This window comes from Durio zibethinus, chromosome 23 (assembly GCF_047325235.1).
Source record: "Durio zibethinus cultivar Kanyao isolate XHJ-2024 chromosome 23, ASM4732523v1, whole genome shotgun sequence".
Classification (NCBI taxonomy): Eukaryota; Viridiplantae; Streptophyta; class Magnoliopsida; order Malvales; family Malvaceae; genus Durio; species Durio zibethinus.
Genome location: NC_143184.1, coordinates 10,267,005 through 10,279,324, shown reverse-complemented (window position 1 = coordinate 10,279,324; position 12,320 = coordinate 10,267,005). Strand labels below are relative to the sequence as shown.

General features: G+C 30.2%; 2 protein-coding genes across 2 annotated transcripts; both read right to left on the bottom strand.

Annotated features, from left to right (window-relative positions):
* Positions 1 to 6,621: 6,621 nt before the first annotated feature.
* Positions 6,622 to 10,777, bottom strand: LOC111313562 (PI-PLC X domain-containing protein At5g67130-like). Its single transcript, XM_022914237.2, has 8 exons — positions 10,003 to 10,777; positions 9,795 to 9,917; positions 9,079 to 9,216; positions 8,872 to 8,970; positions 8,356 to 8,656; positions 7,761 to 7,984; positions 7,552 to 7,638; positions 6,622 to 6,885 (listed from the first exon to the last, which is right to left on the bottom strand). Exons 1-8 carry the CDS (start codon positions 10,087 to 10,089, stop codon positions 6,853 to 6,855), a joined length of 1,092 nt encoding a protein of 363 aa, XP_022769972.2. The 5' UTR covers positions 10,090 to 10,777; the 3' UTR covers positions 6,622 to 6,852.
* Positions 10,778 to 11,314: 537 nt separating this feature from the next.
* Positions 11,315 to 12,320, bottom strand: LOC111313563 (uncharacterized). Its single transcript, XM_022914238.2, has 3 exons — positions 12,178 to 12,320; positions 11,945 to 12,033; positions 11,315 to 11,627 (listed from the first exon to the last, which is right to left on the bottom strand). Exons 1-3 carry the CDS (start codon positions 12,199 to 12,201, stop codon positions 11,480 to 11,482), a joined length of 261 nt encoding a protein of 86 aa, XP_022769973.2. The 5' UTR covers positions 12,202 to 12,320; the 3' UTR covers positions 11,315 to 11,479.

Sequence of the window (12,320 nt, the reverse complement as noted above, 5' to 3'; positions counted from 1 at the left end):
CATTGTAACCTGTGACAACAATAGACATAGATTGTGCCTAATCATCTATGATTTTTCCATAGTCTTTAAGAGGAACTTTGGTTAAGTCTAAATAAGTACCACTTTGAGAAACCGTTCGTTTGTTTAATGAATCAATAACAGAGGTTTCAATCTTGACTTGACTTGTTTGGCCAAAATCAGATGTTTGTTTTATCTCATCCTTGTTTAGGTGAGAATATTTTTCTTTTAAATGAGAAAGATGTTGATCTATTATATCAAGATCTAGTAAATCTGGAAATCGTAGCATATCATCAATATCTGGGTTAGATATTGCTTCTGTTTTTCTCTTCCCATGCTCCTCTGTTTGAGGGACAGGAGTTTCACTTGGTTCTAGATTTGGTTGATCATCAGAACTATTAGTTTCATCTGATGAAATTGGTTCATCCTTGATTACTAGGTTAGTAGCAAGAATTTCAAAATTATCATCTACTATATCATCATTTGCTTCTTCACTACTAGCACCAGTTGTATCATAGTTAAGCATATAATGATATTTATATTTAATAAAAAGTTCTTTATGTTCTTCATAAAGAGTCTCTATTGCTTGAAGATAATCAATCCGTTGTTTCGGATATTCAGTTTTTTTCATTTTAGATTTAAAATTTTCAATTATATATTTATAAGAGTCGAAATCAAGTTGTTCTTGTTTCTCTTTTGCTAAGGAAGATGAAGGTTTATCATCATTCATCATAATATTGCCATAGTAAAGAGGTCTAAAATCTATAAATGTATCTGTAGGAACATGTTTTTGGTCCATCTTTCTACAAGCATATCTACTTTATCTTCTATAGTATCTATTTTTACAAAAAGTTTATGAAAAAAGGAAGAAGTTAAGTCTATTAAACCATTTACAATTCTACTTATGCTAATATTACTAGATTCATAAGTTTTCATGTTTCTGGTGCTTAAAACCGATGTGCTGTTCTGACAACGCTAGCCAACAAAGGCAACTCAAGCCACAAAAGCTAGCAACAACTCAAATATGCACGTATGAGCTTTGAAACAAAGAACTTAAGAAGAAGATGCAAGTAAGAGTAAAGAAAATCTTATAAGAGGAATAACAAGTAGATCTTAAGGTTGATTTTTTTTATAAAAGAAGTAACAGTTCAAAGATAAAAAAAAAAAAAAATTATCGGTGTTAAGATTTTAATTCAAAATCTGTCAGATATTACCTTTTAATAATAATTATATGAATCAATTGAATCAAATTATAAATACAATCTTAAGGTTGAATTGATTATTCTTCCATCTTAATTGGATAGTCTCATGTATCTATTGCCTGTGGAATATAATTCTTTTTGCCATGCCTTTCAAATATATATATATATAGAATGGGAGGTGAATTTATAAGATAGAAGATATTTTCACTATACAGTCGAAAGCTCATTGAAATTTTATATGTACCAAAAATTACATTCCATTATATAGTTGTTTCGGACATGATCTGTACATCAAATACTATAATGGAAGGGCATTGCAAAATTATTTTATTAAACTCTTAGAACCTATGGCATCTATAAATTAGGTAAAGTATGATGAATTAAAGCTGCTGGTGAAAGAAAGCATTATCTAAATGGAAATAGAAGAGATCAGAAAAGAGAGAACCATTGATGGCATACTATTATTTTGAAGTTAAGAGATTATGAGCAAAAGATATACAAGGGGTTTTGCCCCAAAGGTGTGTGCTTTCCAACCAACATTTTGCAAAAGATTCTTAGCTTTTGGTTGGCTGCAACAGCACAATCTGAAAGGCACCCCACCCCATGTGTTTAAGGTCCCCATTTCAATTCATTTTGATGCTAAGGTCCTTGTCTTTGCTGTTGTTTCTTTCATTCCCCTCTTTTTGCAATTTGTTTTTTTTTTTTTTTTAATTTATTTTCTCTCCCCATTTAGCCCACATTAGCTAACCTAATTATGTTGAAAAAGGAGTACCAAAACCATGTGATCTGGTGGCTGCTTGGCCACAATGAGGATGAAACTTAGCTCTGGTACTGGTGGTGGGGCTAATCTTCTTCTCCAACAATCAAACAATAGAAAACAATGCCAAACTGCACGTTGCCCCCTCGTGGGTTTATTGTATCATAATCGTCCTTGCCACCATTGAACACAATTGACAAGCACCTGACAGTTTAAGTGACCCCATAGCACATTAAGTTTTTTTTTTTTTTTTTTGTAAGTTTAGGGTGATGGGAGGAGGCTTCCCAATTCCAGAGTCAGAGCAGATCGCAGGTTTCAAAGAAGTCATAACAATAAATTTTCATATCTCCACAATACCAAGAAATATATATATATATTTATTTATTTATATAAACCGTTTTCCCATTTAGATTCTATTTGCCATTTTCCACTTGTTCTTTCTTTTCTTTTTCTTCAAGGCATGAAATTTGATGAATGCTGTGTTGACTTCATATATAATCCAATTATTAGTTTCGAAGACTTAAATCCACATGTCCTCCTTTCCTGAAAACTCTGAGCTGGAATTTCATTTTGAGTGATCAAATTGTCTATTGTACCTTTCAATTCTATCCTTCCTCCCGTCTCTATTATTATTTTCAGCTACAAAAGTGGGTTTTTTTTTTTTTTTTTTTAAAGAAAACTGGTCCTATTAAACATATTGGATAAGAATTTCATATAACAATTTAGGTTAACAGAGGATTCCCCAAAACAGTTGCCTGTCTATCACTCAAACAAAATTTTTTTTTTCTGATATAAAATCTTTCTTAACATTTTAATGAAATGAAAAGCAGGTAGAGATAGTTAGAGATATGGAGCAAAACATTATGATCATATGTATTATACATATAAATATATATATACTCAATTATTAAATTATCTTTCAGCACCTACAATCTCTTTTTTTATCAAGTTGTGATCTCTTTTATAAAAATAATAAAAAAAAAGTCTCCATCAAACCATGTTCAATCAACAAATTTATTATACGATAATTATACAACATATTAACTGAAACCATAGAATGCTTTGAATCACCAATAACATGAATCCCATTATTTCAGGCACGAAACAACGTAGAAGCAAGCAAGCTAGGCACTATATATCAAAAGGGATGCTAGGTTAATGATCATGCATATCTAATATCGATATAAATAAATGAGATTTTGTATCGTAGCACTTAGTTTCTTGTATATTTTTTGTTACCCAAAAATTGTCGGCTGTTTTAGATACCTTTCTAAACCAACCGACCTCACATGCTTTACACAAAAGTATGGATAGTTACTGTTTTGACAATTAAATTGATAATTGATCCACTCTAGTCTTGAATCGTCAAGCTTGATTGTGTTAGTAAATTTAAGAAAAGCAGGAATAGTAAGAAAGAAGAAAATATAGTTTTGAGAGGTAAATAACACTAACAATTTAAAAGCAATTATGCTTATAAGATATAATAAAGCTTTAAAATTTTATAAATCAGAAGTAGTGAAATTGGTCAGGCAGAAAATTTATTTATAATAAATGAACAGTCATCAATCAAACCAATTCAAAAAAATCATGACATTTTGTATAGTCATGTTTTATTGTTTAAATAAACTTTATTTAAACAGTAATATTTTTCGCTGTTCACACATATTTATTCAGAATCAGTAATATTAAAATAAATAATAATAATAATAATAATAATAATAATAATACAGATTTAAAAATTAAATCTATTTACCAAACAAACCCAAGTGCCCAAGTGTCCATTTTTGACTTTTAAAATTATCTAACCCACTAGAAAAACTCCTAGCAAGCCCAAATGACTTGGTATACTCCAACACTAAGCTCAATTATTTAAATAATATAAGTAAATTTTTTTGAACCATATATAAGTGATATTTTTACTCAATGTGAGATACATCACATTCTAAATTATCAACAGATTGAAGCAAATTATTAATTAGCACTATCTTTTTGACTCTTGCAATGATCTGTTTCTTTTGTTTCATGATCATAAAGTCAGAAAGAATTGATGTACTGTGTACAACATTCTAAACAAAATAACAAATTGAAAAAAAAGAGTAAAAATGGAAATTTTGATTCAATCAGAGAGTAAGACTTTCATATCTTTTTCAGTTTTGTACTATAATTACAAGTTAAGAGATCATAATTACAAACATTTATGGAAAATTTGTAATAGTAAACATGATATCAACTCCAATAATTCATGGTTAAAATCACTATATAATCAAGTTAGATTGAATCAAACATTCCTATGCAACTAAACTAATAAATCTATATTTTTCAATGAGATAAATTGGTTGCGAGTATGGCAAAGCATGTAAACCAAGCCCTTCACGTGAACTCAAGAAAGTTGATGAACGAACATATAGATATTTACAAAACGCGTTATATATTTGGATATAGGTTTTTTGGCAAAGCAATGAATTAAGCAAAAGCTCTATTATTGAAATGGACAAAGGAAAGACGTATCGTTCATTGCCTTACTTATTTGGCCAATATGTCGGGCATCGTGGGAAGCTGGATGCTCATTTCCACCATGCTTGCAAATGGTTGAATTTTTAATTATAAAGGATCTTTCTTTGCATTTGTTATTTACTTACTTTAAGCCAATTTTTAATCACCACTCTAATCTTTGTAGGCCACTTTTCATGCAATGCAACATGGGATAACACCTTATTGTGCTCCAAGGAAAGTAGTTATCCTAAAAAAAAAATCATACTCGAAGATATCATATAAATTGAGAAAGCAAAATGAAAAATGGTCCAACTACTCTTTATAAATTGAGAAAACCAATATATATATATATATATATATATATATATATATATTTACTTGTTTCATGTCAAAATGAAGGGATATTTTAGTACCTCACTATAAAAGTAAATGATTTTTCATTTTTTTAATTGAGGGAGGAGGATTTGAACTTGACTTTTTTTGGCTAGGATTATATATGTTTAAGTAATAATTTTCTTTTTTTAATTCAAAATCCCTAATCTCATACTTTTTATACTCACATAGTTAAAAGATGATATTGCGAACTCTTTTGAATTTACAACTTCTAAGTACAAACAAAAATTTTAAATATCAATCAATTATTTTTCATATGATAATTTTATATCAACTATTTTAAATATCAATCAACAATAATTTTGACATATGATAAAATCATAAAACAATTTTCCTCTTTTAATTATCTAGCAAATATCAAATCAAAATAAAGCACATTTTGACATAAAATAAAATCAATGATTTTTCAATAATTTTTTTTAAATTGAAAGAGAGAAATTCAAACACAATTCTTTGAATCAGGTCGTTACACATGTTTAGGTCATGATTTTCCACTTTTAAGGGGTCATTATTCTGCAAAGCAAGAGAACGAAGGTGCATTTACATTAATCCTTGTCCGGATCCCATACTAGAATTCAATAATTAATTCACGAACTTTTCTATATTAATTTATTCCATTGGAATTGGAGAGAATAATTGTCTAGTACTTTAGTTTAAGATCATGACAACAAAGTATTATTTATTGGATTTGATATATAATAATCCTAAGAATCATAAAAAAAAAAAACTTTATCTAATTATTATTATAATTTGTTGCATGAAAGGACAGATTATCATCTTAATCTTTGCTACTAATTACTTTGTCTTTTTAATTAAAAAAATTGAGGCGTGTATTACTGCACATGGGAAGGGTTAGGTACCCATAAACCCATTTGTGTTTTACTATTTTAATGGAAGTAAGGATACGATAAATTTGTTAAATATAAATTCAGTGTTTAGTTTTATTAATTTATATAATTAATCATTTTAATAAGTGATATCTAATAAATTTTAATTTTAATTTTAATTTTAATAATTGCAACCTCTTACTTTTTTCAGGCTACGATTTTTTTTTTATCAAAAAATTATTAAACCTAAAAGAGAGAAAAAGGAATATTAATAGAATTTGGATGCCGACAAGGAATAAAAGAGTTTTCTTTTTCTGGATCTATCAAGCCAACATGCGGCAAACCTTGGATGAAAGCTAAGAATCTGAATATGGTTATATATGCACCCGTCTTGGAGATTTTAAAATTATGCAATGATACTTTATATTTTCTTTGTGAAAAAACATATAACACTGTAATGTTTGTTAACAAATGAAAAGTTTGATTCACTACTGGATTTGCATGGAGCCCAATGGACCAACTGATCCACTAATTGTGTACGAAAAGGATCCTATCGATCAGTTTCGTGTAAGAGAGGTGATAGAGACCAGGCTTTCAATCTGTCCATCAAAGGTTTTATGGGCCTTCCTAGCCTTGAAGAAAAAAACCATTTTTGTTTTTTGTTTTTTTTTTTTTTTTAAGATTTTTAAATAGTCAGGTTAACATAATTCAATTATTTTTTAATAAAAAAATCGCAGTCTAAAAATAAAAAAAAAATTTCACATGCTAAAATTTGATATTCAAACTTCCTTAATGGTACCTCTAGCTTAAGTTATAACTTTTTTCAACAAATTAATTGAATTCGTATGCTAACTCTTGTTTTCATGCTTCTTAATGTTAAAGTTGACAGTAATTAACCATGTTTATCTTTTTTTTCTTCTATGAATGATGCATATAGTGGGGAGATACTCTACTCTTCCTCAAACTACACAATCTATAGTGTAGATAAGAATGCCAAGAGATTTTATTAAATACATGAACTCAGCATATATGTTATAGTATCATGCAAGTATATATATCTACAATTACTCTTGGATCAAAAGTTTTTGATGATCAATAAGAATGAATTTATTGCTAAAAAACTTTGCTTCACAAAATCTTGATGAGGTCCTCAACCATGAATTTCCTCTGGCTAGAATTGACCTTATGGTGTGCAGGCCCCTGAAGTTGATCCCCGCTGCAATGAGAAAGAAACACAGCATTTTTATTTGTCAGAAAAGTTGAAACCTAGGCTAGTACTCTTGTGCCTAGGATCCAAAACAGTGAAGCCTAGACTTCTAAGAGAAGTGATTTTTTTTTTTTTTTAAGAGAGGGTAAAGCACTATTACAATAGAGGAAAATTTTGGTTCGAAATTAAGTTTTTATGTCTTTTTAAAGGTTTATGTGATCACCAGACCAAAAAACGAAAGACCTAAAGAAGAGAATTTGATAAAATGAAAAGAGCTCCAGGCATAAATTTTGCCATACATTCTTTTATAAAGAAAGTTATAGTTTGATTATAAAAGAAATAATTGTAAATATTGATATTTAAATTTTAAATTTATTAAATATCATCTTTTAAAAGTAATTGTATAAATCAATTGAATCTAAGATTTAGATTCATTTTGCCAAACATTTTATTTCCTATTCAATTTTTTCAAAATAGGATGAGGATTAAACTTCTGATTTTTTTTAATAAATATATATATATCAATAGAAATTACAACCAAATTTTTTATTTTTTTAAAAAAGGGATGTCGTGTCAAATTATAAAAGTGCAAATAATTGAATTTAAATCTAAAAAATAATTAATATTAATATGACCTAGTTATGACATTTTTTTTAAAATGCAAATTTGACTTACCACACATGCATGTATATCATCACATCCACATAACAGCTTCCCATTCAAAGTGTCAACAGCTTGGAATGACCCTCCTCCTTCACTCCTCTATGCAAACCAAAACAAGAATATATAAACTTATTCAGGTTTTGAATATCCTTCTCACCATAATCTCATTCAAAATAAACCTTAATCAACAATAAAGAAGTAATTTTAGAGAGTTAAAATACCTTGTAATAATCAATAGCAACAAAGTTAGCCCAACGGTTACCAGCAGCAGCATAGCAAGTGTGAAGCATGTTGATCAGATCCCCTGAGTTGTCCTTACATGTCTCTAATTTGCTTGACATTGAATGAAAGTAATTGACCAATACTAGGGATTTACTCTTGTCATCTAGAGCTGATGATTCTCCCCTGTTAGGACAACTTCCTGCTTGCATTCCACCATTCCCATCTGCCAAATTCACATGCAAGAATTGGATAATTTCAATTAGTAACAATAGTTGTGTTTATTTCGATTATATAATGTTAAGTGATTTACATGTCCTGGAAAGTTTAATAATATGATTTTCTTTTACGAGCGGTTTTTTTTTAAAAGAGATTGTAGTATGATCAAAATAAAGAAAATAATTGCAGGTGTTGAGATTTGAATCATTAATTTACTGAATACCATCTCTTAAGGGTGATTATATGAATCAACTAAGATAAACCTTGAATTCTTTTTAGAGTGAATTTCGCATACACAAGTCTCAAATTAAACCATGACATCTATCATGTTTTTAGTCGTTGATGATGTGAAATATGGTTAGGATATATATGTCTTACATTGATTTTCGACCATGTAATTCCACTGGTAAGCAATTCCTTCACTTGCTTCCTTGGACTGAATTGACGTGAATACAAGTAGTCTTTGGTTATTAGCAACCATGTCACTGACTAGAGGCCAGTCTTCACCATTTTTTGGCATGTTTGATACTGGAAACCAGTATTTCATCAACCCAGCATCAGTAAAGACCTTAGTCAAACCATTTGGACCGACATAATCTTCCAAGATTAATGTAACAATTTCCTCTGGATTTGCTGATAAGAAAGCTTCAATTTCCTTCAAATAGTCTATAGCTGGTCCCTGCTAGGCCAATCAATAAAAATGTGAAAGGGCAATATTTATGGCAGATAGGGTTTATTAACAATGGAAAATTTTGAAAAGGGAACTTGGCTCAGTTAATTCATATAACTACTTTTAAGTGGTGGCATTCAACAAGTATGAGGTCAAGTCTCAAACACTTGCAATCTCTAGACTGCTGCCTCTTTGTAATAAAAATAAGGGAAAATTTTACTTACAAATGCAGTATAGTCATGACAAGTTCCTCCAAATGAATGGCACATCCACACGTCTCCATCAAAATCATATGTATCAAGCATCAATCCCCTGGCTCCATTCTGCAAGTCATCTAGGCTTGTTTAATCAAGTTGGAAGAAACTCCAAACAGATAAACATCATAGAAACTATAGATTATAGAATCAGTTTCAGAATAATTCTAAACATACATTGAGTTGATCAGTAATCATGTCTTCTTGATTCGTAAAGGTAACGCGAGGAACTGGGGTATGCAAAGGATATCCATCGATGGCATAGGCATTGTGGGTTGTCAAGAATGCATATTTGTTGAAAGGAAGAGAGTTGTTCTATTCAGAAAAAGAAAATAGAAAAATTAATATGTACATGAATTTATATAATTGCAGATGCACACTTATTATATCAGATATAGTTACAATATTCACCCTTTTGAAAGTGACAAAGCCAAATAGGCCAATGCAATGGCTTCATGCAGTAGTGGCGGATGCAAATGCTATGGTATGGTGTTCATGTACACTTCCAAATATTAAAAACAAAAAAATTTAGAGGAAGTTTTTCATCTGAACAGCCCAAACATTTCTTTCTTAATTCCCTAACCACTCCACTCACTATCATTACCCAATATCCAACCCACAGCCAACTAACACACAGCAGCCAGCAGACACCCGTTGCAATAAGGGGACACCTCAAAAAAAAAAAAAATTGGATCTGCCATAAGCTTCATGGCTTCATTTGCCTCGGTCAGAATTAATAAAGGGTTAGAAATTCTGGAGACTATGTTTATGAATTAATTTTTCTGTGACTTTCCTAGAAGGTTGCCATAAATGTCTAATGGGCTCAACTGACAGTGAAAGGTTCCGTGACTGAGCTAAACAAAGAAAAGACAGTTTATCAGTTCATCACTTACTAGAAGCTTGAACTGGTCTGAAATGGTTGATCTTACACATCTGGAACCTGAAAATCCTTGGGAGCAAGAGAAACAATAGAGTCCAGCCTCACAATCTCCATCAGAAGAGCATTCATCAAGCAGCTGAATATTAAAACTAAGAACAATAAGGAATTCCAAAAACACAACAAAGATCATATACAATTAGATTGGAAATACCGAGACAAACCTTGCACTGTCCATCAGAGCAAGCTGAAGCAACACTGAGAAATATAGAAACTGATGCGATGACAAGCAAGTTTTGATAAAGATTCATAGTTGCCGATCGAAAGGATTGTAACAGAAAAGAAGCAGAGGTTCAATCCTTGAAATAAATCATAGAAAAATAATTTTTATTGGGAAAATTTTTGGGTTTTTTCTCAGAATTTTGGCTGAGAAAACCAAGGAAATTTTCACGAGAAACAGCCATAAAACAGACATAGAATATAGAGAAAAAGCAAGAAAGCTGGAACGGGTTGGTAATCTACTCAAAGACAATGATATCAAGAAACAAGTCAACTGATAAGAGTTAAAAAATTAAAAAAGGAGTCCAACAGGATTTTAAGTCATGCTTTCTACAACATATGGAACACGAAAATTTGACCTTAAAATACCCAACGACTCTAAAGTTCCTACTTCCAATCGATGATTTCAATGCAGGGAAGGGATTATATTGAATCGGATTCAAACTGAGGACCAACAAGGATGATTAAAGGACTATTCCTTACCATCTATTAAATTTGACATAGTTCAAACTTCAAAGAATCGAAGAAAATAATCTAGTTTAAGTACTAAATATCTTTTAAATTAATTTGTAACGTTGAAACTGATCAGAAACACAGGAACGGCAGTGATTGAAAGCAAATTTTTAGGGCATGTTAAATACATTTTTAGGCCTAAAAGTTCATCGGGGTAGTGATAACGAAAATGGGATTGTTGTATTGGATGAAACATTGAAATAAATAATTGCAAAAAAATTCAATATTGAATCATATATAGTATATTAGTAATATTCAAAATTAAATATTTATCAATGAACGAAGACCACACGAAGAGAAGAGAGATGTCACATTCAAAAGGCGTAGGGTTTGGGCATATGGCCAAGAGATTGTTGGGTCCTAAGTCATAATGGCACGGCAATTAAAAGCATAGTTTGAAATCATGATTATGAAGACTTAGAATTTTAATGAATAGTATTTCGGAAAAAAAAAAAAAACATGAATAAGGAGACACACTATTAGGAATTCCCAAACAGATAAAAGGCAAATTATTTCCCAAACATTTATTAAAATTTTTGTTATAATTATTAAGTTTATAAATCTAACTTTACTTTTTCGATTTAATTTAATATTATGATAATTATTTCAATTCTATTATTATAAATTAATAAAATTATTTTATTATATAATAACTTAAATAACAATCACGTGCGCACGTGCTAACACTCTCTCGAGATTTTTCTTCATTATCCGTTGAAGCATCAAAGTCAAAGCCTAAAAAAAGACATCAAAAACAGCAATCTCGCTGCCAATATATTATTTGATAAGAAGAAAACCTTCATTGTATCATTACAAAGAAAGGGCAACTGATCGGGACAATTTATTTTAGTTTTTCATTCACAAAACAAATTCATGTAAGCTTGAGAGGATACTGTTGTTTTGAACTAATCATTTATCTTCAGAGAAGAAATGGTTAATGGCAGGCATGACTTCTGGGGGACGGGTTCGGACGAATTTGCGAAGTCTATGTTCTGCATATTTTTCTCCTTCCTCATAGTTTTCTAGCACTGCCGAGCTACGGTCAAATTTGTTGATCCTGCAAATTTGAGAATGAGAAGGAAACAAACCAACATTAAAAATATTAATGGCGAGAACATGCATAGTTTTTGAATGAAATATTAATGGTTGTCTAGTAAAAAAAATTAAACATATAATTAAAAAAATAAAATATGAATCAATCTCTTAATCTCACTTTTTAAATTAACAAATTTTATTATATAAGTATCAAAAAATAAATTTAAAAAAATTACATCTTATTTGGTAATTTAAAATCACATGTATCAAATAAGAAAAAAAATTTTTTTTTTTCAAATTTGTTTTATGGTAATCTTTGGATGTAGAAATTTCATTTACCTCACAGCAGGATTTAGGAAAGCATTCCTTGTAAGCTGAAAGATACACATGCTTGCTGCAAAAGCCAAGGCTCCTACTAGGGGGTACACCTGAATGTATAACCCATCAATCAAACAATAAAAATGAAGAAAAAAAGGTGACAATTTATACATAGGAATATAAATCATGGGATTGACAAAAATAATGTAAATATATAAATCATGGAATTTGGCTCCATGTTGCCTACTTCTTACCTCTGGCTTCATCCACCGACCCATTAGAAAGACTTTTCTCTCTTTTTCCTAGTGAAAATAAACCTCCAAACACTCTCCAATAAAGTATCGATTTGTTTCTCCACACAGAATTTGCAGATTACTAGTTGAAATTCAATTCAACC